At 38.8% G+C, this 25069-nt stretch overlaps 1 protein-coding gene across 4 annotated transcripts in view; it reads right to left on the reverse strand.

Moving 5' to 3' along the window:
* LOC126237147 (uncharacterized) overlaps nt 1–25069 on the reverse strand; it is a 518724-nt gene that overhangs the window by 445679 nt on the left and 47976 nt on the right. For all 4 annotated transcript variants that reach the window (XM_049946992.1, XM_049946991.1, XM_049946990.1 and 1 more), the window contains exon 4: nt 17410–17616. In XM_049946992.1, the coding sequence (XP_049802949.1) occupies nt 17410–17616 (207 nt within the window). The remainder of the gene's footprint in view (nt 1–17409; nt 17617–25069) is intronic.

Consider the following 25069-nt stretch of genomic DNA (forward strand, 5'->3'; position numbering starts at 1 on the left):
TCCACTACTTTTTCATCAAGCTAAAAGTGGGATTTTTTTCAATTGTACAAGACTTTGAACTGAAGCAACTCATGAATGGCGTATCAGTCCATTAATTCACTCTTCCATCAATTCACTCTATCATCCTCCAATTCCTCAGCAAAATTTGTTTCAACACATATCCTTCACCTGTGGAAAACGAGTCAACAGAACCTACACAGCAGCTTTTGGATCTGCAAAGGGATTCCCACAATTCGTATATAAATAACCAAAGCCATCATCCTCCAAGTGCCCCTGCATCCTCATCAGCTTCAGAAACTAATTCACTGAATAGTCCTCATTTGTTTTTCTTAGAGTAGTAGAAATTTAACTGTATTATTTACTAACTTATATATTTATCTTTCAATTACTAAAGTAATAAAATAAAATGCTGTCCTTAAAACTTCCTATTTATTTGTGTTTTGTGTACTTTTCTTTAACCTACCTTAAAAAACAGCCAGTCATTCTTTGGGTGAAACTGATACTCTCCAGAAAGTGTCGTTTTTTCTCAGTCTTGGTTCTAGTTTCTTTAAAAGTTCACAGAAGGTGTACTGTGTCATCCTAAAATATTCATAAAACTTAGTCTCATCATCTATGAGAAGAGAAAATAATGTTCGAAACTCTCCCTGTACAAGTCTTGTTTTCCAGGCACTGTGGATCCATAATTTTCTTCTTCTTGTTTGCCTTCGTTCTTTTTCCTCTTCGTCTAAAGCAAGTGCTATAAGTCCTAATTCACTATTACGAAAGTTAGTGAACATGTTTTACAGCTTTCACAAACAGAAACACAGATCACCACGTCTGAGTCACTACAAGGAACAACAAAGACACAGACATGCCCCGGTCATGTGTGGCCCCTGCAGGAACGGACCGGAGCACGCCCGTCACTCGTCTGACGCTCAGCCCTAACACGGCCTGGACGTGTGTGTCCTGAACTTTAGTACAAATGTTTTATCAGAATGATGAATAGTCCAAAATTTTGCCTGGTATGAAGGATGTCATGGATATAGGAAGAAACGTAGACAAGAGAACATGAATGATTTTATGTACTCTTCATGAGCTCTATTCAATTTTTAAGTTGGAAAATCCTGGCTTAAAAATTGGTTTTACATCATTTTTTTTCTGAGACCTAAGTGGTGTGTTTTGGCTTGTGCCAGTGGTACACAACGTGCGCATGCATAATAAATCAAACAGTCATTTTATTGAGTCACGGGGCTAGTACTGGAGACAATTACAAAGAACTTACGTCATATATTGTTGGTGAAGGAGTAGGCACGAAGGGCATGATAAGGAATTGTGACAAGTGTCCATCAAAAGATAATGTTATAAGTTTTTACAAACAAAACTTGAGGTTAACCATGAAAACGATTCTGCAAAGTGCAGTCAGTGGGTTACAACTGACCAAACTGATATAACACAGTGCTCGAGCTCAGTTGATAAGTTAGTGACACAGCTGAACGAGTTAATACCATATTCATACACAGCCAAATTACAAGCACTGATTTTTAGAAATTTAAAGGAATTAGCATCCTCAAACTCAGCAGTCATTTCAATGGATTTATGTGAAAACTATGCTTTCATAATACAAGAAGATGTTCAAATTTACCACTGGACCTCAGATTCACCCACTATTCGTCCTGTACTGATTCACAGCAGGGATGCAAGCAATGAAAACCTTGATTTACCTCTTCGTATCATTTCTGATGACCTTCATATGTCTATGATATATGTGACCCAAAAACAGTAACGTTTCTGAAAACGAACTGCACACACAAAACAAACATTCACTACTTCACTGACAGCTGTGTTGGCCAGTATAAAAATAAATATGATTTAATGAATCTGTGTCTGCACCAAAAGGATTTTCAACTCAAAGCTCAGTGGGCATTTTTTGCAACCAGGCACGAGATGGTAATGGGGGGAGGGTGTTACTGTGAAATGCTTAGCTAGAAAGGAAAGCCTACAGTGACATACGGACACGCGAATAACAACACATCAACTATTCAAATTTTCAGAAGCCAATATTACAAATTTAAACTTAACACTTATCTCTAAAGAAATAATTGATTCAGCTCATCAAACTCTGCAGAATTGCATGCAAAATGTTCAGACTCTTCCAAGAACAAGAACTTTCCACACCTTCCAAACAATGTACAACATGGGAATAATTGAGGCTAGAAGAATCAGCAGCGGCGCAAAACCAGCTCTTTGCTCTTACTCAGCTATTGTGAAAATAGATGATATATATTCTGGATGTTTCATAGCCTGTATTTCCAACAAGATATGGTACTGTGGTATGGTTAGTGATGGGAATGCCAAACAGAAAGAATGTCTATAAAATTTGTACATCCTCATGGCCATCAGTCATGATTCTGGCCAAAGAGAGAAGGTTCACATTTTGAAATGGTTCAAATGGCTCTGAGCACTATGGGACATAACACCTGAGGTTATCAGTTACCTAGACTTAGAACTACTTAAACCTAACTAACCTAAGGACATCACAAACATCCATGCCTGAGGCCGGATTCGAACCTGTGACTGTAGCAGCAGCGCAGTTCCGGACTGAAGCACCTAGAACCGCTCGCCCACAACAACTGGGAGAACTTACAGACTCACTCTAGAACGTATGACATATGTTCATATTCAAATCAAACAATGGACAATCCTGGATGTAATGTAACAATACCAGAGAAGGAAATGCTGAGTCGGAGATGCTGAGTCGTGATGGACACAATAAAAAGATTCACACAATTGTAGCTTTTGGCCATTAAGGCCTTTGTCAGCAGTTGACACACACACACACACACACACACACACACACACACACACACAACTTGCACACATGTCTGCAGTCTCAGAGAACTGAAACCACACTGTGAGCAGCAGCACCAGTGCATGATGGGAGTGGCGACTGGGTGGGGGTAAGGAGGAGGCTGGGGCAGGGAGAGATAGTATGGTGGGAGTGGCGGACAGTGAAGTGTTGCAGTTTAGACGGAGGGCAGGAGAGAAGGTGCTGATGGGGGAGGGGGTAAGTAGTGGAAAGGAGAGAAATAAAAAGAAATTAAAAGACTGGGTGGGGCAGTGAAATGACGGCTGTGTAGTGTTAGAATGGGAACAGGGAGGGCGCTGGATGGGTGAGGACACTGACTAACGAAGGTTGAGGCCAGGAGGGTTATGGGAACTTAGGATGTACTGCAGGGAAAGTTCCCACTTGTGCAACTCAGAAAAGCTGGTGTTGGTGGGAAGGATCTATATGGCACAGGCTGTGAAGCAGTCATTGAGATGAGGGATATCATGTTGGGCAGCGTGTTCAGCAACAGGGTGGTCCCCTTGTTTTATGGCCAAAGTTTGTCAATGGCCGTTCATGCGAACAGACAGCTTGGTGGTTGTCATGCCTACATAGAATGCAGCACAGTGGTTGCAGCTTAGTTTGTAAATCACATGATTGGTTTCATAGGTAGCCCTGCCTTTGAAGGGATAGGTGATGTTAGTGATCGGACTGGAGTAGGTAGTTGTAAGAGGATGTATGGGACAGGTCTTGCATCTAGGTCTATTACAGGGGTATGAGCCGTGAGGTAAGGGATTGGGAGCAGGTGTTGTGTAAGGATGGATGAGTATATTGTGTTGATTCCGTGGACGGCGGACTACCACAGTAGGAGGGGGGTTCATATTCAAGTTCCAAAAATACCAAACACACTTACAGAACAATAACACAGAATTTAGAATTATTATTTTGCTTCAAACCATGTTCCCTCAAGCAGTGTATTTAATATTGTTCAAGTTACTCAATACCGTAAACTTAAGTTTTTTAATGCAAAATTGGTGTTGTTAAAGAAAGGAAATGTAAACTCCACAAACTGTATGCTAGAATTTGAATTTTGTTAATTACTTTTGTCTATGATTTAATAAACAATTCATAGAGTAATTTTTTAAATAGTTTTTCAAATATCGTTTTCCCCTTTAACAAACAATGTAAAATCCAGAATGGAATGTAACAATATTATGAGAAGGGAAGTTTCTATTCACCATATAACGGAGATGCTGAGTTGCAGATAGGCAAAACAAAAAGATTTTCACACTTAAAAGCTTTCAGCCAATGGCCTTTGTCAACAAAACACACACACACACACACACACACACACACACACACACACACACACACACAAACGCAACTCACACACACGACTGCAGTCTCAGGCTGTTTCAGTTGCCCGAAACTGCAGTTGTGTGTGTGTGTGTGTGTGTGTGTGTGTGTGTGTGTGTGTGTTTTGTTGAAGGGCATTGGCCGAAAGCTTTAAGTGTGAAAATCTTTTTGTTGTGCCTATCTGCGACTCAGCATCTCCACCATATGGTGAGTAGCAAGTTTCCTTCCCATAATATTGTTCTCCCCTTGAATGTTACATGATGTTTCATATTCTTTTAATTCATATTTCTCTGAACACTTTAAAAGAATTTTATCAATATTCAATAGTAAATGAGGAAGATAATTTACCTCTTCATCATTTACTATTGAATTATATCTTGTATATTTGAACACACTGTATTTCTAAAATGTTTATTTGACACCGCAAACCGTCCTCAAGCCACTGTCACTAAAACAGTGAAATTTTTAAAAGGTTACATAACTAGTTTTGATGCACTGAGTTGTCCTTTTCAAATGCAATCACAGACCTAGAAAACTGCAATAATAATTGCAATCACTCTTCTCTCAAATATTAAGAAAACAAAACTAAAACCAGTAAACTGAAGCAAAGGCAGCAGAAATGGGTCACAAGATTTCCAGGTTTGTGATTACATTTGAAAATGACAACTCAGCTCATCAAAACTTTTAAAAATTTCATTGTTTTAGTGACTGTGGTTTGATGACCGTTTGTGGTGTCACATAAACATTTTAAATCCCATTCAGTAACACTCCTTGATAACAGTTATGTCAAAATACAAAAAACATGTATTTCTTCTGTCCGACAAAAAAAAAAAAGCTGTGAACTTTGAATGTTTTGTGGCTTATTTTTCTGCTGGTGGTGATGGGAATGGGCCTTTCGAACAGTCCAGTAGTTGATCTCTAGCTCTTGTATTTTACTAGATTCTCTTATGTTTTCTGTTATTCACTGAACAATATCAATGCTGCAATGGGGTCCTGCTATGCAGTGCCCTTGAACCGTGAACCAACTTCTTCCACACAGTGTTGATGATGCAGAAAGAGACTACCTTCTATCTAGTGGAATAATACACCCAGAGAAGTTGAACTCAAAGTATTTCTTTTAATACACTATCCTAACTTCTTCTAATTGATTGACTACCTAGGTGTAAAATTCCAGCTAGATGTTTCAATGAGTGAGTATCACAAGAGAGACTGAACAATTTTACAATAAAATCTGAACATCAATTGTCTTTTCCATGATGATTCCTTTGTAGTCATGGAGGTCATGTGTGCTCCGGCCCTTATAACCAACAGCACAGTCTCAGTGCAATTGTGATCTGTACAAACCATCAAAAACCTCCCAAAAGTGGGGTGCTTCCTACTTAACTTACGAACATCTTTCGTTGGCCAGTGGAGATCAAGGATGAGGAACATCTCATTCTATGCATAATATGTCACACCTTAAACTTCCAAAAACGTTAGCTGGCTGCAAAACCCAGACCATTTGAGATATAGCATAAATATTTTGCACTCTTATTTAAATCCATAAACGGAACAAATATGCTAAGTTATACCAAAATATTAGGCCATGACTGACATGGAGTGATTGAGCTAAAATGGAATGGCCCTCGAATTTAAGGAAATAACCATCCAAAATTTTCCTGTTTCCGTTTTTCATTCATTTTTTCCTTGATTACGGTTCTCATCTTCAGAAGAGTCAAACCACTGCTATAGTCACATGAACTTTGTCCTGGTTATTCTAACAGATCAAAACATTTCAGTGCCTTGGTGTGCATGCCAATGGGTTCTTGATCAACTTGTCTTTCCTCTCTTCTTTTGGTCAGTACATTTTGTTCACCAAATTTCTGAAAATGGTAGTGGAGTTTACTAATAGCGGAGGTTTTCATCCTCTATATCATCACCACAATCAGAAATTTTATTGTAAACAAAAATATTCATTCTATCTATACTTTTTTTTTCCAAAACCGCTGAACTACGCATGGATAACCTGCAAGCTGGAGAATCTGCACCTGAACAATTGGGAATATGCTGTGAGATGGATCTTATTTAGGTGTAGTCACAAAGTATACGTCATTTAATAAGTATGTGAACACTGCGTGGGGCAAGATGCAATATAGACATGCCCGCGCCTAAAGGCGATATGTACGAAAAGAAAGATGAACATATATCTATATTTTAATGTTTCCTTAAGTCGATATCAAATACTTAACTCCAACTATTTGCCTCTTCCCGTCCATGATTTTGGGTGACATATTGTGTGTATATTTGTGTAAAAGATTTTACAATACATCTTCTGGAAAGGGAGGCAGTTTATTTCATTCACAAATTGTTTCATCCTGAAAATGATGATACCTGGATACACTGTAGCCTGCAAACTTCGGAAAAACGACGGCATTCTTTATGATTGTATTATACTGCACTCTGTATCACAGAGCTGGACAGTGCATACTTTTCTTAAAGAAGGAAGAGTGAAATCACTCTGTCACTCTGTTCAAAGGAGAGTTAATGTATCAATCAATTTAGACTGTTACAGTGGTAATTGTAGCAAGGGACTGTGGAGGTATGAACTTAGAGGCATGAATTGCTGCATGAAAGTATCCACCAGCCACACCCTTGAAATAATGCACATTATTAGCACCTCCTTACGGTGCCAGTACTTAAACACCAGTATGCTGTAATTAAAAAGGGTGTTCAAAACGTTTTGCACAGTTGTCTAAGATTTTTATTTTTTGCAGGAGGAAAATGAAATTTATTGTGAACATACTTGGAACATTTAGTTATACACTGAGCCCACTCAATGTCGCCTCCATCAACTGTGACACATCTGGTCCAACGTTCTCTCCATGAGGTAAATGCACTTTGGTAAAATTCTGGGGATTGACTTTTACACCATCGCTTGACACAGGAAATAAAGTCTTTCTCTTTATCAAATGTTTTACCGTGCATGTGGGCCTTCAGGCAACCAAATAGGTAAAAATCAGACGGAGCCACGTCCGGACTGTAGGGACGATGAGGAACAATTTTCCAACCCATTTTCCTGATTTTCTCCTGCGTCATAAGGGCTGTATGGGGTTTGGCATTGTCATGGTGTAGTCTGATGAGCTGACCCTGAAGCTGTGGTCTGTAGGTCTTGATGGCAGGTCGCAGCTTGACCAATGACAAACAGTAACGGTCCAGATTAATTGTGGAGCCAGGTTCCAAAACACAAATGAAAATGCCACCACACTGATCCCAGAAGGACGAGGCCATCACCTTTCAGCCTGCTGTTTGTGAAAGTCTTGGTTTCTTTTTCCAAGGGGATCCTGGATGACGCCACTCCATGGATTGGGTTTTGCTCTCAGGTTTGGACAAAAACAACTGTGTTTCATCCTGGGTAATGACATCGTCAAAACACTATTTCACCTCTTCAGTAAAGGTCTTCATGAGACCCTCGCACACATTCTTCCTCGTTTTCATTTCTCTTGCCAATAAGATAGGCACCCAACGTGTACACATTTTTCTGCACCCCAGTGACTGTGCCAGTGATACCACACTATCCAATGACAAACGAGTCATTTCAGCAAGCTGTCATGTCATCACACATCTGTCATTTTGGATAATTTGATTAATGGTCTCCTTATTCACATCACTCATGCCGTCGATGGTCTACCGCATAGTGGATTGTGCAGTAGAGAGAAATCACCTTCTTTAAACCTCTGCAACCACCGCTGGATACTGCTACGATCCACTGTGTCCTCCCCATAAACAGGGAGCAACTTCCTGTGAATCGATGTGGCAGAGTCATTGCCGGTCTTGAAGAGGAACTCATTACGGACCATTGTCGCAACCTGACATCTACTTCACGGTCCCTTATGGCTCATCTGTAAATAAAAGAATATACTTTTATATACCAACTTATAGCTAAATGTTCCAAGTATGTTCACAAAAAATTTCATTCTCCTTCTGCAAAAAACAAAAAAATTAGAGATGACTGTGCAAAACTTTTTGAACATCCTTTGTAGAAGAATTCTTCCTAACCACTCCATTTCCACAAGACTTTCATGAGGACCAGGCAACATAAATTTCAATATACACATTACAGTGAAGAAAATCTCAATTCTCTCATGAACAAACATGGATTTTCACACTCCAACAGTAATGTTGAAAACCACTATTTTATCTCTGGGGTGAAACATCAAAGAAAGTAGCTGTAAACAAGCAATGGACTTACAGTTTTTTAATATTATGTACTTGATAAACTACATGAAAGAAGCATTTTACTGTTCTATCAGTGAAAATAACGTAAACAGTGACCAAGAGGCATGATCTAAGGTAAAAACAGTTTTAAGAATAATATGAACCGCTCTTTGCACAGTTACTCTGAAGTCTGCCTTTTACATGCCACCCGAAAAAGCTGGGACAAAGTAGATTTCGGGTGTCAATGTGGACTAGATGCAGGTGCTCCTGAAACCCACAGTTTTTCACTGCAGCACTGGCAATAACAGAGTTATATTGGCACACTCTTATGCAGTAGACAAACACAATGATTCAGCTTGCACTAATTTTTTTCCCTTGATAGTATCATGAAGTTGGCACCACTTAGTCCTTTCACCATGTTCTTGAAGCAACGTACATGCAGTTATTGCCTCTCATGGGAGCTTCAGTTGTTCTACATGATTTCCGAAATCATTTACATTCCACTGTAGTATATTACCCTATTGGTGAGGTTTGCCTTCCCTCTCTTTTTGCATGTTGAGGGGTAGTGCAGTCCAAGGCAATGGGAGGTGGGCTAGAGAAATTTGGTGGGTCTTTTAAAGTGACCACTTCCATCTATAAATCTCCAGTGACAGAGGTGGCTGCTGATGACACCTCTGTGGCTTTAGCTTTTATTCTATTGGAGTTTGACTTGCTCTTCATAGTAGCTTTTCCTTTTCGGGTAGGAAACCAGAGAGGTCCATGGTAGAATGGACCAACCACTGATGGTAAGATCTTTTGTCTTGATGGTACTGACAGCACATTGCTGGTCTTAGAAATCTTCAAAACTTGTTCTCTGGCAGGTGTAATTTGGCATGTGCTGCAATATGAGCAGGTGTTGGCAATATAAAAGATTTTCTTTATGTTGAGATGTTAATGTTACCTTTGGCCATTTCACAATTGGTGCAACTGAGAAAAACGGATGATGGGGGCTGCAAGGTTCTAAATACACTACTGGCCATTAAAATTGCTACACCAAGAAGAAATGCAGATGGTAAACGGGTATTCATCGGACAAATATATTATACTACAACTGACATGTGATTCCATTTTCATGCAATTTGGATGCATAGATCCTGAGAACGGCCTTGATACACCTGGGCATTCAGTCAAACAGAGCTTGGATGGCGTGTACAGGTACAGCTGCCCATGCAGATTCAACACAATACCACAGTTCATCAAGAGCAGTGACTGGCGTATTGTGACGAGCCAGTTGCTCGGCCACCATTAACCAGACTTTTCAATTGGTGAAAGATCTGGGGAATGTGCTGGCCAGGGCAGAAGTGGAACATTTTCTGTATCCAGAATGGCCCGTACAGGACCTGCAACATGCAGTCATGCATTAACCTGCTGAAATGTAGGGTTTCACAGGGATTGAATGAAGGGTAGAGCCACGGGTCGTAACACATCTGAAACGTAACGTCCACTGTTCAAAGTGCCGTCAATGCGAACAAGAGGTGACCGAGACGTGTAACCAATGGCAGCCCCCTACCATCACGCCGGGTGATACACCAGTATGGCGATGATGAATACACGCTTCCAATGTGCGTTCACCAAGATGTCGCCAAACACGGATGCGACCATCATGATGCTGCAAACAGAACCTGGATTCATCCGAAAAAAATGACGTTTTGCCATTCGTGCACCCAGGTTCATCGTTGAGTACACCACCGCAGGCACTCCTGTCTGTGATGCAGCATCAAGGGTAACCGCAGCCACGGTCTTCGAGCTGATGGTCCATGCAGCTGCAAATGTCGTCGAACTGTTCGTGCAGATGGTCGTTGTCTTGCAAACGTACCCATCTGTTGACTCAGGGATTGAGACGTGGCTGCACGATCCATTACAGCCATGTGGATAAGATGCCTGTCATCTCGACTGCTAGTGATATGAGGCCGTTGGGATCCAGCACGGCGTTCCTTATTAACCTCCTGAACCCACCGACTCCATACTATGCTAACGGTCATTGGATCTCGACCAACACGAGCAGCAATGTCGCGATACGATAAAACACAATCGCAATAGGCTACAATCCGACCTTTATCAAAGTCGGAAACATGATGGTACGCATTTCTGCTCCTTACACGAGGCATCACAGCAACGTTTCACCAGGCAACACCGGTCAACTGCTGTTTGTGTATGAGAAATCGGTTGGAAACTCTCCTCATGCCAACACGTTGTAGGTATCGCCACCGGCGTCAACCTTGTGTGAATGTTCTGAAAAGCTAATCATTTGCATATCAAAGCATCTTCTTTTCCTGTCGGTTAAATTTCCTGTCTGTAGCACGTAATCTTCGTGGTGTACCAATTTTAAGGGCAAGTAGTGCAGTTCCCTTGCCTCTGTATATGGTGCTGGTTTTGTAACTAATAGATTTAATGTATGGACAAATATTTAAGTGTAAGAAACCGGTCCTAACGTGACTGGGTAAGACTGGTAAGTTAAAATGAATATAGGCTATCTTTCAAGATCTGTATCTTCTCTCTTCATCACTTTCTGCACATTCCTTTTATACACTGAAGAGTCAAGAAACTGGTACACATGCCTAATATCATGTAGGGACCCCGTGAGTTCGCAGAAGTTTCGCAACACGACCTGGCATGGGCTCGACTAATGTCTAAAGCAGTGCTGGAGGGAACTGACACCATGAATCCTGCGGGCTGTCCATAAATCCGTAGGAGTACAAGGAGATGGAGATCTCTTTGGAATAGCATGTTGCAACTCATCCCAGGTATGTTCAATAATGTTCATTTCTGGAGAGTTTGGTGATCAGTGTAAGTGTTTAAACTTAGAAGTGTGTTCCTAGTACCACTCTGTAGCAATTCTGGACGTGTAGGGTATCACATGGTCCTGCTGGAATTGCCCAAGTCCGTTGGAATGCACAATGGACATGAATGGATGCAAGTGATCAGACAGATTATTATTTATTCACATGGCACCACTCCATGGTTGGAATTAATAGTGTTCATGCAACTTAGCTACAATGGAATATTCACCAAGTGTCTTAAGGTACGTTTATGCTGCAGCCTCACTGCTGGCACATCGCATCCTGCTGCTCAGAGCAAGCCTTGTAATAATTACAATGAAGCATTGTTGCTTAGTCATTCGTGTGAAATCAACCAATAAAAAAACGAATTTGAACCTTGATGGCTTAGAAACTTGTAATATTTTGTCTTTTTTTTCTATCAATCAAAATAAGACAAAATCCAAAATTAAACATTTTTTGGACACTGTTTCCAAGTTATTAACGTTTGAGGCTTCCGAAATTTTGCAATTTTTTCAGTGTTTCGAAACCTTAAAATTGTTGTATCTCAAAAAATATTTGACGTACAACCCAGAAGTTTATACCATTTTATTCAGTTTATTATAGGCTTTAAAATTTTGTTGCTTGACCAAATTAATTAAAATACTAAATTTTCCCAAACTAAAATTTTTTATATCTTTAAAATTTCAAAATTGGAAGTTTTTGTTCTGGAAAATAATGTGTGTTAGTCATACACTATTTTTTAATTTGCAACAATATTCATTATGGTATTCCAAACGTAATGTACAGACATAAATTTTATTTTACTCCTATTCGTATTGCTGACTGTATCTCAGATGCATTTGCTTTGCAAGCTGCGGCCATTCTTAATTGATAATATTTCACATATGCAGCAATTGATGTTAATTTCTGACTTTTATGCTGAATTTGCTTAAAATTTTCTTTCATACGAACTGTTTCCTGACAGAAATGATATATATTTTTTAGGGAAATCCAGCAGAAACATTAGAAATTAACATCTGTTCCTGCATGTATGAAATATCATCAATTAAGAACTGCTCAGCAGATCTGATTGACTTTTGTCTTTGTAGTCTTTGGAATTGTCAGAACAAAGTTCGCGTGATGGAAATTTTTTGGAAAATCCACTCCGAAAAGTCAGAAATTAAAATCAGTTACGATAGATCATCACTTGATAACGGCTCGACCAATCTGGTCAGTTTGTGTGTGTGTGCGTGCGTGTGTGGTAATGAATTTTTGATATGAAAAAGAAAAGGAGCAAAATTTTTCTGTTCAGTTTGACAGTTCTGCAGTCACAGGTTTTCATACCCCCCCCCACACACGCACAGTTGGACAATTACATGTATAATATATAAATATATATGTAATACATAAAGCGGAAATGTTGTTACCAAAAGTCTCAAAAAGTTCTTGACAATTTACTACGATTTTTACACGATGCTATAATGAACATTCGGATGGACATAGGCTACACATTTTTTTGATATATTACCTGTATAAACATACATTTAATACAGAACAAGGAAAAACTGTTACGAAAAATCTGGAATAGATCTTGCCGGATTTACTTCAAATTTTTACACAATATTCTACTGAAGATTCAGATGGAAATGGACATAAAGGAAAGAGGGGGGAGGGGGGGTGAGATGGACAGAGACAGAGAGAGAGAGAGAGAGAGAGAGAGAGAGAGAGAGAGAGAAAATGAAGAGATGGGCAGAGGGGGGCAAGGAATTTAGGATGTATATGCAATTCCCATACATATTTAGCAATTGCAAAGCATTGCCAGGTAAAAAAATCCACCTCTTTTGAAAGTAATTCACTTCGGTAGAGATGAATTGTTGAGATAAAATTAGCAAAGCACTGGTGACGGACAAGAGGACCAAATCACTATTAGCAAAGCACTGGTGACGGACAAGAGGACCAAATAACTGTGTGCACGTAGAACTCATTAAACACTTGTAATCGATGGGTAAGGTGGAAGAAAAGTGCCTGATTCATGTTTTAAAATACTTAAGCATCTAATAAAATGTTGAAAGGCACATAATGGAAAACGAGAAGTACCTAGCTATGCCAATGGAGTAGAATATTGTACTTGTCTTATTCCAACATTTTATTGGGAAATCAAGCATTATAAATTATGACTTTCGCACATTTGTGCCACTGTCACTTGAGGATATTCATATAGACTGAAACCAGTGGCTTAATAAATGCATATAAAATAAAAATTGAACCTATTTTCTTAACATTCATATTAATGAGTTATGGAAGCACATGATCAAATATGAACTTCCTTCCAACTGTCTGAGTGGGGCATATGTGCCATCAGTCACCCCTATGTGACAACGATGAGCCTGCAGCATAAAAAAGGAGGTTGGCAAAAAGATTTTATAAAGCCATAGCAGTCACGAAGAATCAGAAGTATAACGCTTTTATTCCTATGAGCAAGTCCAAAGGTAAAGGTAAAGCAAAAATTATTTCTCATTTTAAGGATTTTTATGTTCATAAAAGTCAAGTACATCCATATGCTTCATGCTTTTGAACAGATTGTAGGACTTGGTGCTTGTGCCTATGATAACAAAAGGTCAATGGCTTGTGTGCTGTCGAGAGATGAAAAAAGGCGACGAAGTAAAGGTTCTATTTATACATCCTTTTAGACCAGTTCTTTCTTTTTCATAAACAAAGAAGCCAAGATAAACTGACTGCAATAAAAGAAACTTCATATTTTGAAAATTAAACCCCGAAACTGCCACTGGAAGAACATATAGACTATCAGACGAAGAGCTGTGCAAAGTCTCAGATTATGTTGGAGAACAAAGCGGTTGTTACATTAACCGTCTGTCATTATTGCTTGGGAGAACTGGGTTGCTGATTTATCATTTAAAAAAAAAAAAACTGCAATACACGGTCTTAGACACTAAGACTATTAGTGTATCGCTGTAATATCTTTCTTGTTGCATATGAGCAAAAAATTTCTCTTTGCAAAACGCTCAAATAACACACTGTTAAATAGTAACAATGATCTCATTGTTTAATTAATGATACTAAGTAATATTAATGTACTTCTAAAATGAAGGTGTAAGTAAGTAAATTATCTGTAGTCTTTTTTGGGAATCTTCACTGTTAATTTGGGAAAGCCAAATGTGGCTTTGAATTTAAGTGTGTAATTCTAATATTGTAATAAATTGGTTGTCACTAAATACAAAAAATGATCTGACAACCTTATTTGGTTTTTGACATATTACAACTTAGTACCAACTGGAAAGCCCTATAGCCCATGCGCTGCAAGTGGGACTTAACAGCAAAATAAAAATTCATTTTAATATTTCCCCACAGGAATAAATCTTGAAATTTGGCAGACACATTAACAAATAACGTGTGACTAACATTCATTTGTTTAAAAAAACAAAACAAAATCACAATTTTGTAATTTTCAAAATTAAAAATTAATTTAATATGTGAAAACTCACAAGGGAACCTACCCATCGCACCCCCCTCAGATTTAGTTGTAAGTTGGCACAGTGGATAGGCCTTGAAAAACTGAACACAGATCAATCGAGAAAACAGGAAGAAGTTGTGTGGAACTATGAAAAAACTAAGCAAAATATACAAACTGAGTAGTCCATGTGCAAGATAGGCAACATCTAGGAGTGTCCGAGATTAGGAGCGCCGTGGTCCCGTGGTTAGCGTGAGCAACTGTGGAATGAGAGGTTCTTGGTTCAAATCTTCCCTAGAGTGAAAATTTACTATCTTTATTTTTGCAAAGTTATGATCTGTCCGTTCGTTCACTGACGTCTCTGTTCAGTGTAATAAGTTTAGTGTCTGCGTTTTGCGACCGTACCGCAAAACCGTGCGATTAGTAGCCGAAAGGACGTGCCTGTCCAATGGAAACCGAAAACATTTGATTGCAAGGTCATAGGTCAACCGATTCCTCCACACAAAAACACGTCTGATATATTCTATGCGACACTGGTGACGGCATGTGCGTCACATGACACGAATATGTTGTCAACCCACCTAACTTGTACACTTGGTGAATAGGTAAAAAGATTCTTCTACCTTGCCCAGTTTAGGTCTTCTTGTGAATGTGATAATCACTCCCAAAAAAGTGTGAAAACATAAGAATTTGTCACATAAACTGCAACAAATGAATGCAACAGTTTCACAGTCGCACAGTTATCCCTGTGCTCTGTCAAAACATAAGTTTTTAACGTTTTCAAATTTTTCCGTGTGTAGACCGTCAAATCCTGCATATGTCCAAGCAAAACTGAACATGTCCTGGAATTTTGGAGAGCGAAGTTGATTATATGTGAGTGCCTGAACTTTGATAATTGTCTGAAAATAAAAAATTAAAATTTTCTCCCGAGGGAAGATTTGAACCGAGGACCTATCGCTCTGCAGCTGCACACGCTAACCACGGGACCACTGCGGTCATTGGTTTACACCCACCTGGATGTTGCCTATCTTACACATGGCCTACTCACTTTGTATATTTTTCTTATTTTTTCATAGTTCCACACAACTACTTCCTGTTTTCTCGATTGATCTGTGTTCAGTTTTTCAAGGCCTATCCACTGTACCAACTTATAACTAATTCTGAGGGGGGTGCGATGGGGAGGTTCCCTTGTCAGCATTGTTATGAATATCATCAATTACCACATACTGGTACTTTTAAAGCTTATAAGAAACTGCATAAAATGTTACAAATTTTACGTTTGTTTCTGAAATACGGTGAATTTAAGATGTCAAAACTTAACAAAAACCACAATCCTGGAAGTTTTACAAATAAATAACTCAAAAAATATTAGAGATTTTTCATGCAAACAACTACTACTACAAATGTACAACAAATTACCGAATTCTGAGACGTCAAAAACCATATCATTGGTTGATTTCAAAAGTACCAACTCTGTTGTCATCTTCCTGTTCCCTGGTTGTGCAGGCATCTTAATACTCGTTGGCAACCTTTACGCTGCGGCTGATCATAGCAATAGTTGAGCGACTTACTTGCAGAGGGCAAAGCAAAAGACTATGTTCTACACATATTATAGCAACACTAATAATGGTTTGTTTACACCAAAAATGTGGTTATTAACGATGAGAAGGAAGAGGGCAGAGACTCAGCTGCCTGGGTAGGCCTTGTTCAATTGAGGTGGGGCAGGTTCCCCAGAAGTTGCTGACTAACGACTGTTTCACCTCAACAGCCATTTGTCACACAGGCAAGCAGCACACCTTCAGATCAATATTTATTTATTTATTTACGATCTGGACAGTGGAGTCAAGATCCCTGTTCCCTGTGACACCCAACATACCATGACTGTGCCACAAGGTGGTTATCTCAGCATGCCCACATCTTATGGTTTCTGAGGACTGCAGCACACACCAATATAGGTCAGGAAACCCGGATTCACCAAACCTGTACTTAGCCAATGAAGGCTCCCACAGGTGCTCGCCATTTGGTCCAACCAGGAGGCATGTGTAGCTTATCAAATGTGATAGACATAGTGAACATTACCCCTCCTCCTCCCTATAATCTCAAATTAGAGGAGAAAGCTGAATGTAAGACTGCAATACTACAAAAAGAAGTATTACAATGGCTCAGGCTCTCATGCTCACCACACTTATGCACATGAATGAGTCTTCTGCATCCTGAGAGGGCTTCATTGTTCATATCAGTAGTAACTGACAAGAACAGTTTCAAATAATCAATCTGTTACACTTGCTGCCATGGTGTTCAAATTTAATCAAACATTGCCATACATGTTTGAAATATTGTAATGTGGTGATTACTTCTGTGAGGTAAAGGAGAAAAATAATAACCAACACACAGGTCCTGTTCAAACCACAGTATACAGGAGCTAAGGGCTGTGGGGGCACTTTAAATAATATGTTGTGGCAATGAGGATGCGAAACATTGTTTGTTAAGTTTAATCAAGGTACCTATCCTTTTAAGCTGAAGTTAAAAGTCATATCTAGGTCACATGAAACCAGAATCCTGTGTGCCAAGAAGGCACTGTGTAAGCTAGTCATGATCCCACATAGTTATTAATTGTGGGGAAAATGACAAAGCATTATTTACACACATTCAATACGGAGGTTGTCAAACATTTCTCTGGTGTAAATTGTGGTCATTTTCCTTTTGCATTTGCTCTTGAATAAATGATGAAGAGATATTCCACATACAAATACAGACTGGAATACAGTGAAATATATTCATTAACTCACCTTCTTCTTCACAGTGCAAACCTCATGACGTTGATGGTACAATATAATGCAATGAGAACACACTATTTTGTCACATTCTGCACACGAAAATTCCAATTTCTGTTCCGGGTGCTCCTTACACATGGGAAATGGTAACACTCCTTTGGGATCAGATTGTGTAAGGGGATACTTCTTATGTTTTTGCAGAGCTTTCACTGTACGGTGTATCTGAAACATACAGAGTTTTTTTTCCCCTGGACATCAGCCACTAGCCAAACAGAATATACATAATTCAGTGAATGATGAAATAAAACAATCCCTTGTTTTACATTCCTTTTTCAATACCCTAATGAAATACTCTCAAAAGAGGCAATTCATTGAACGTTTCGCAATTCGGTTGTATCTAATAAGTGATTTAGTGTAATACATTAAATTTCATAAAATTTATTCTTTCATTTGTTTACTTGTATGTCATGTTCGTCCAATATATGCTAGCATTATTTTGTGTTCACTAATGAAGCCATAATTAAGAAAAATTAGGTTGGCATTGTTGTTTTTCACTATTTTGTATAATGTGATGTATATCTTATGTAAAAATATTTTATATTGTATACACCAGTTTGAGCATAAAATACAAAATGTTTTGTGTATAGTTTTCATAATAACTTTTAACTTTTAATTGTTAATTTTATAAATTTGCAGTATAGTTTTGTTAACTACATTGTTAAGTACATATAAGTAAGGGGAGCAGAAGGCTCAGAAAAGGGCAGTTGGAGACCATTCACAGACGCAACCACTGTGTTGCATGTCAGTGTAATAATCTAATTGTTTTACTACGGTTTTGTGGCTATGTGGCCTGTTATGTGGAGTGGGCTGCCACCAAGAAGTGGTGCAGCTTGTCTTTAATAAACCACTATAAAATGACTTGGTACCTGGATTATGTCATAGAATTCACGTAACTAGATCCAGTTAGCATATGAAATGGACTGGGATGACCACTTCAGCAGCAGTGGCAGGAAGCAGATTACCCTGAGTTACACCGAACTAAGATATCTATAAACAACGAACTAAACTTTACATGTCACTGCAGAACTAATTACTGAAGTGTAATGTTTGGAAACCGTTCTAGCAGTAAACGTAAGTATTTGTCTCAAAGTTATCTTTGAGTGGTGGAGGCCAGAGTATCAAAAGTAGATACCCCCATGAACACACATTCTTGATGTCATTGGAATACAAGTGTAACAACAAACTTTTCAAATTCTTTGTTTAATCAAATAATCCTTCAATGTTGTATTTTTGCCACAATTCCAGTCTCTCCCCACCATGCCAAAACAAAAATTTCATTACAACGCACTCAGTCAGTGGAGTACAGAACTTTCTACAAACATTAGATTGGAACAACAAAGAAAGAGGCACAGATCAACTGAAGAGTTAACACCCATGACTTCAAAGCAATTACTTTTATTCCATCCCATTGCAAAAAGTACGACAGGAGAAATAAACCAAACAATATCTCAAATTTTCTGTCACAACTGGTCACTTAAAATATATCCCTCAACTTAGGCCGTGTCCTACGTGAGCGACAGAAGCGGCCGACAGCAAGCAACTTCTGGATACGCGACACTCCAGCGACAAGCAGCAGCATCGGGCGAAAAGCTCGGGTGTGCTGCGTGCAAGCGACCATGTCGCGCTACAAGATGGCTGCTTGGAGCCAACCAGCTGTTTCTATAAAACGGTGCCCCTAAACTGTAGAATACTGTAGCTGAAGAGTAAGGCTACAAAATTAGGTTTACTTAAGCAAATAAAGTGAAATGGAATGCTGTGTATGAAATTTACAAAGGGAGGAATCTCCATGGAGAATTCCATAAATATCATCAACTTCAAAGATCACGAGACACATTCTTCGAATACACTTGAATGAGCAGAGAAACATTTGACTATCTCATCAATAAATTAAATACGAATGTTTTTTACATGATCAATAACTTTTAACAGCCAATAAATGCAGAAGAATGGCTACATGACTAACTACCCTAAATACACACATAAATATACTGATTGAATGTTTATGCAAAAATGTAGCTGTGGTGTAGTGGTAGCATTATAGATAGTGATTGCGGGCATCATCAGGAAGGTTCTGCATTCGATTTCTGGTCCTGGTTGTGTTTTAACTGACTCACTAACAATTCTGTATATTTATTTTTATGTAGTAGTGAAGGGAGACGAAAATTTAATAGTCATGGGTGACTGGAATTCGAGAGTAGGAAAAGGGAGAGAAGGAAACATAGTGGGTGAATATGGGTTGGGGGACAGAAATGAAAGAGGAAGCAGTCTGGTAGAATTTTGCACAGAGCATAACTTAATCATAGCTAACACTTGGTTCAAGAATCATGAAAGAAGGTTGTATACATGGAAGAATCCTGGAGATACTAGAAGGTTTCAGATAGATTATATAATGGTGAGACAGAGATTTAGGAACCAGATTTTAAATTGTAAGACATTTCCAGGGGCAGATGTGGACGCTGACCACAATCTATTGGTTACGAACTGTAGATTAAAACTGAAGAAACTGCAAAAAGGTGGGAATTTAAGGAAATGGGACCTGGATAAACTGAAAGAACCAGAGGTTGCACAGAGTTTCAGGGAGAGCCTAAGGGAACAATTGACAGGAATGGGGGAAAGAAATACAGTAGAAGAAGAATGGGTAGCTCTGAGGGATGAAATAGTGAAGGCAGCAGAGGGTCAAGTAGGTAAAAAGACGAGGGCTAGTAGAAATCCTTGGGTAACAGAAGAAATATTGAATTTAATTGATGAAAGGAGAAAATATAAAAACGCAGTAAATGAAGCAGGCAAAAAGGAATACAAACGTCTCAAAAATGAGATCGACAGGAAGTGCAAAATGGCTAAGCATTGATGGCTAGAGGACAAATGTAAGGATGTGGAGGCTTATCTCACTGGGGGTAAGATAGATACTGCCTACAGGAAAATTAAAGAGACCTTTGGAGAAAAGAGAGCCACTTGCATGAATATCAAGAGCTCAGATGGAAACCCAGTTCTAAGCAAAGAAGGGAAAGCAGAAAGGTGGAAGGAGTATATAGAGGATCTATACAAGGGCGATGTACTTGAGGACAATATTATGGAAATGGAAGAGGATGTAGATGAAATGAAAAGGGAGATACGATATTGCGTGAAGAGTTTGACAGAGCACTGAAAGACCTGAGTCAAAACAAGGCCCCGGGAATAGACAACATTCCATTAGAACTACTACCATCTAGTGAGCAAGATGTACGAGGCAGGCGAAATACCCTCAGACTTCAAGAAGAATATAATAATTCCAATCCCTAAGAAAGCAGGTGTTGACAGATGTGAAAATTACTGTACTATCAGTTTAATAAGTCACAGCTGCAAAATACTAACCCGAATTATTTACAGACGAATGGAAAAACTAGTAGAAGCCGACCTCGGGGGAGATCAGTTTGGATTCCGCAGAAATGTTGGAACACATGAGGCAATACTGACTATACGACTTATCTTAGAAAATAGATTAAGGAAAGGCAAACCTAAGTTTCTAGCATTTGCAGACTTAGAGAAAGCTTTTGAAAATGTTGACTGGAATACTCTCTTTCAAATTATAAAGGTGGCAGGGGTAAAATACAGGGAGCGAAAGGCTATTTACAATTTGTACAGAAACCAGATGGCAGTTATAAGAGTCGAGGGGCATGAAAGGGAAGCAGCGGTTGGGAAGGGAGTGAGACAGGGTTGTAGCCTCTCCCCGATGTTATTCAATCTGTATATTGAGCAAGCAGTAAAGGAAACAAAAGAAAAATTTGGAGTAGGTATTAAAGTCCAAAGAGAAGAAATAGTAACGTTGAGGTTCGCCCATGACATTGTAATTTTGTCAGAGACAGTAAAGGACTTGGAAGAGCTGTTGAACGGAATGGACAGTGTCTTGAAAGGAGGATATAAGATGAACATCAACAAAAGGAAAACGAGGATAATGGAATTAAGTTGAATTAAGTCAGGTGATGCTGAGGGAATTAGATTAGGAAATGAGACACTTAAAGTAGTAAAGGAGTTTCCCTATTTGGGGAGCAAAATAACTGACGATGGTCGAAGTAGAGAGGATATAAAATGTAGACTGGCAATGGCAAGGAAAGCGTTTCTGATGAAGAGAAATTTGTTAACATCGAGTATAGATTTAAGTGTCAGGAAGTCGTTTCTGAAAGTATTTGTATGGAGTGTAGCCATGTATGGAAGTGAAACATGGACGATAAATAGTTTGGACAAGAAGAGATAAGAAGCTTTCAAAATGTGATGCTACAGAAGGATGCTGAAGATTAGATGGGTAGATCACATAACTAATGAGGAGGTATTGAATAGAATTGGGGAGAAGAGGAGTTTGTGGCACAACTTGACTAGAGGAAGGGATCGGTTGGTAGGACATGTTCTGGGGCATCAAGGGACCAAAAATTTAGCATTGGAGGGCAGCGTGGAGGGTAAAAATCGTAGAGGGAGACCAAGAGATGAATACACTAAGCAGATTCAGAAGGATGTTGGTTGCAGTAAGTACGGGGAGATGAAGATGCTTGCACAGGATAGAGTAGCATGGAGAGCTGCATCAAACCAGTCTCAGGACTGAAGACAACAACAACAACAACATATTTTTATGTATACTGTTTACACTGTCTTGTTAAGTACATTTTTAAGGTCTTGCCAAAGAACTTTATCTACACACCTATCCCAGTTTATCACACACACTGAATTCCTAATAAATTATAATAAACCATGAAATTTTACAGATATTTGATGTTGTGAACGTAATTCATCAGCAGTTAGTGTTAAGGCCAAGCGTTTCAATTAATCTAAATAGTCTGTAAAAGTAAAGCATACAAATTTTTTGAAAAGAAAGTCAATCGGTTTGTGTAATGATTTATCTAAAAGTATGAAATAAAAAATATTAGGGAAAGGTTTGGTGCACCTCATTTTCTGTTCATGACTTTGAGCATCAAATTACAAATACGTATCGATTGTTAATCATACGATGAAATAGTCCCTTCTACATGCTGTCATTTCCAAAAATCATGATTTCCATATCTTGAACAGTTTATGAGAAACGACTATTTTTACAGCCATTTGATTCCCGAAATGCAGGAAAGGTTCGGGTGCGCCGCAAACGACCCGTTCATGGATATAACAATCAATATCTCAAGAATGAAGAGAGATATCAGTACGGTCTCAACTTTAAATACAATTTAGACATATTGGTTACATTTCATACACAATAATGAATGGCCTTAAATCAACTATATGGAAAGTCTGCGCAATGTGATTTTAACTCTGCAAAATCTTAAAAATTTGTGCAGCCATGTACTCAATTTCGTGTGGCATGGTAACTATGATTAATTACGAAAATAAATTGAGATCTTTATCGCTTAAGGATATCAACCTATAAGATGCGGAAGAATCAAATTTTTTCACCAAATAGTTTTCTTAAAATCGGATGATAAGTATTTCATAGCTGCTGTCGCTTTTGCTCCACTGCTCTTCTCGAGAAGGCACGTGGCTGTCGCTCTCTGTCGCTCGTGCTGCAGCGACAAGATTCAAACATGTTTGAATTCAAACATCACCAGTTGCAGCGGGAGACAGACAGCGACACACATGTCACTCACGTAGGACACTTCTGTAACTACACCTGCGGTTGTGTTTTGTCGCCACGCACTGTCGCTTGCTTCTGCCGCTCACATAGGACATGGCCTTAGGCTTTCACAATCATATCAAAGCTCCATGTTCATGCATCAGGTCTGACAGCTGTAATTACCTAAAAAATGAATATGATTTAGATTTCATTTCATGACTGGCAGACATTTATATCTATCAAGGACACTTACTGCACCGTCACCTATAAAATAAATGTTTGGCTCTGGATTTTGGAATGTGTTTCAACTCAAATGGCAGCACTCGGATTAAATGTCAATCTAGTGTCTCATCATTCTGTATAAAATCTGTTCCTCATAAATCATCGTAAGACATTTGACTTTCACTGCTTGTTACAGGTTTCCCTATGCTTTTACATCCATTACAGTCTTCAGCTACACACAACCCTTGTGCTTCTGCTTGTTTCCTACTGCCAATAACCTACTTTCCTTTACGCCATCTTCTCAGTCTTTTGTTACATATAAGACTCTAGCAAAAATACTTCTATGTTCATGCACTACCCGTTCACTTACTTACAGGCCCTGACCAACTCTATTTCATGTTCAATGCAGTTAATAAGTACACCACTCACTTCACAGTCTGTTTCCTGATAAATCTGTTGGTTTTTCTGCCTCCTCAGTAATTTTCGATATACAGTTCTCCCTTGCCCACTGACACCCACCAGTTTTTGAATAGTTTTTACAGTTAAAGTCCATGTCCGACTGACAGACTAAACTGGTAATCACAATATCTGAAAACTTCTGTTCCCTGAGGATTTGGAAACTTAGTTTTGGAAATCCAATTCACTCTGAGGCACCACCACTTCTCTGTTTATTTCTTCCGCTGATCACCCATTCTTCATTCAAATGCTCTACACATACAAACTCTGCAACTGGTTTTAAGAATTCATTGTTAATTTGTATTATTTTATTTTAATGTTTTGATTATATATTATCTTAGGCGTGTTGTAATTGATTTTACACACACGTTACAGCTTGTTCTATGAAGGACTTCTATCAGCTGCTACAGTTTACCTGCACTAGAGGCAACCAATGTGGTTCTGAAATGTTTCATTAAAATGTATTACTTTTATGGTTTTCAAGTTTAAGGAGCTGAAATCTCCCTCTAGAACCGCTGAGTGTAGATTAAGTGGGATGGAATTTCTTGTCTGACTTCCCTTTCAATTCAGAATTTCTCAATCTTCGCAGAGTCGAATGATAGCTGTTTAACTGATATATTGTTGTTGTTGTTGTTGTTGTGGTCTTCAGTCCAGAGACTGGTTTGATGCAGCTCTCCATGCTACTCTATCCTGTGCAAGCTTCATCTCAAAGTACCTACTGCAACCTACAACCTTCTGAACCTGCTTAGCGTATTCATCTCTTGGTCTCCCTTTACAATTTCTACCCTCCATTACTCAATTGGTGATCCCTTGATGCCACAGAACATGTCCTACCAACCGATCCCTTCTTCTAGTCAGGTTGTGCCACAAATTTTTCTTATCCCAAATTCTATTCAATACCTCCTCATTAGTTATGTGATCTACCCATCCAATCTTCAGCATTCTTCTGTAGCACCATATTTTGAAAGCTTCTATTCTCTTCTTGTTCAAATTATTTATCATCCACGTTTCACCTCCATACATGGCTTCACTCCATACAAATAGTTCCAGAAAAAACTTCCTAACACTTAAATCTATACTCGATATTAACAACTTTCTCTTCTTCAGAAAAGCTTTCCTTGCCATTGCCAGTCTACATTTTACATCCTACATCATTAGTTATTTTGCTCCCCAAATAGCAAAACTAATTTACTACTTTAAGCGTCTCATTTCCTAATCTCATACCCTCAGCATAACCTTATTTAATTCGACTACATTCCATTATCCTCGTTTTCCTTTTGTTGATGTTCATCTTATATCCTCCTTTCAAGACACTGTCCATTCTGTTCAACTGCTCTTCCAGGTCCTTTGCTGTCTCTGACATAATTA

The sequence above is a fragment of the Schistocerca nitens genome, chromosome 2 (genome assembly GCF_023898315.1).
Source record: "Schistocerca nitens isolate TAMUIC-IGC-003100 chromosome 2, iqSchNite1.1, whole genome shotgun sequence".
Taxonomy (NCBI): domain Eukaryota; kingdom Metazoa; phylum Arthropoda; class Insecta; order Orthoptera; family Acrididae; genus Schistocerca; species Schistocerca nitens.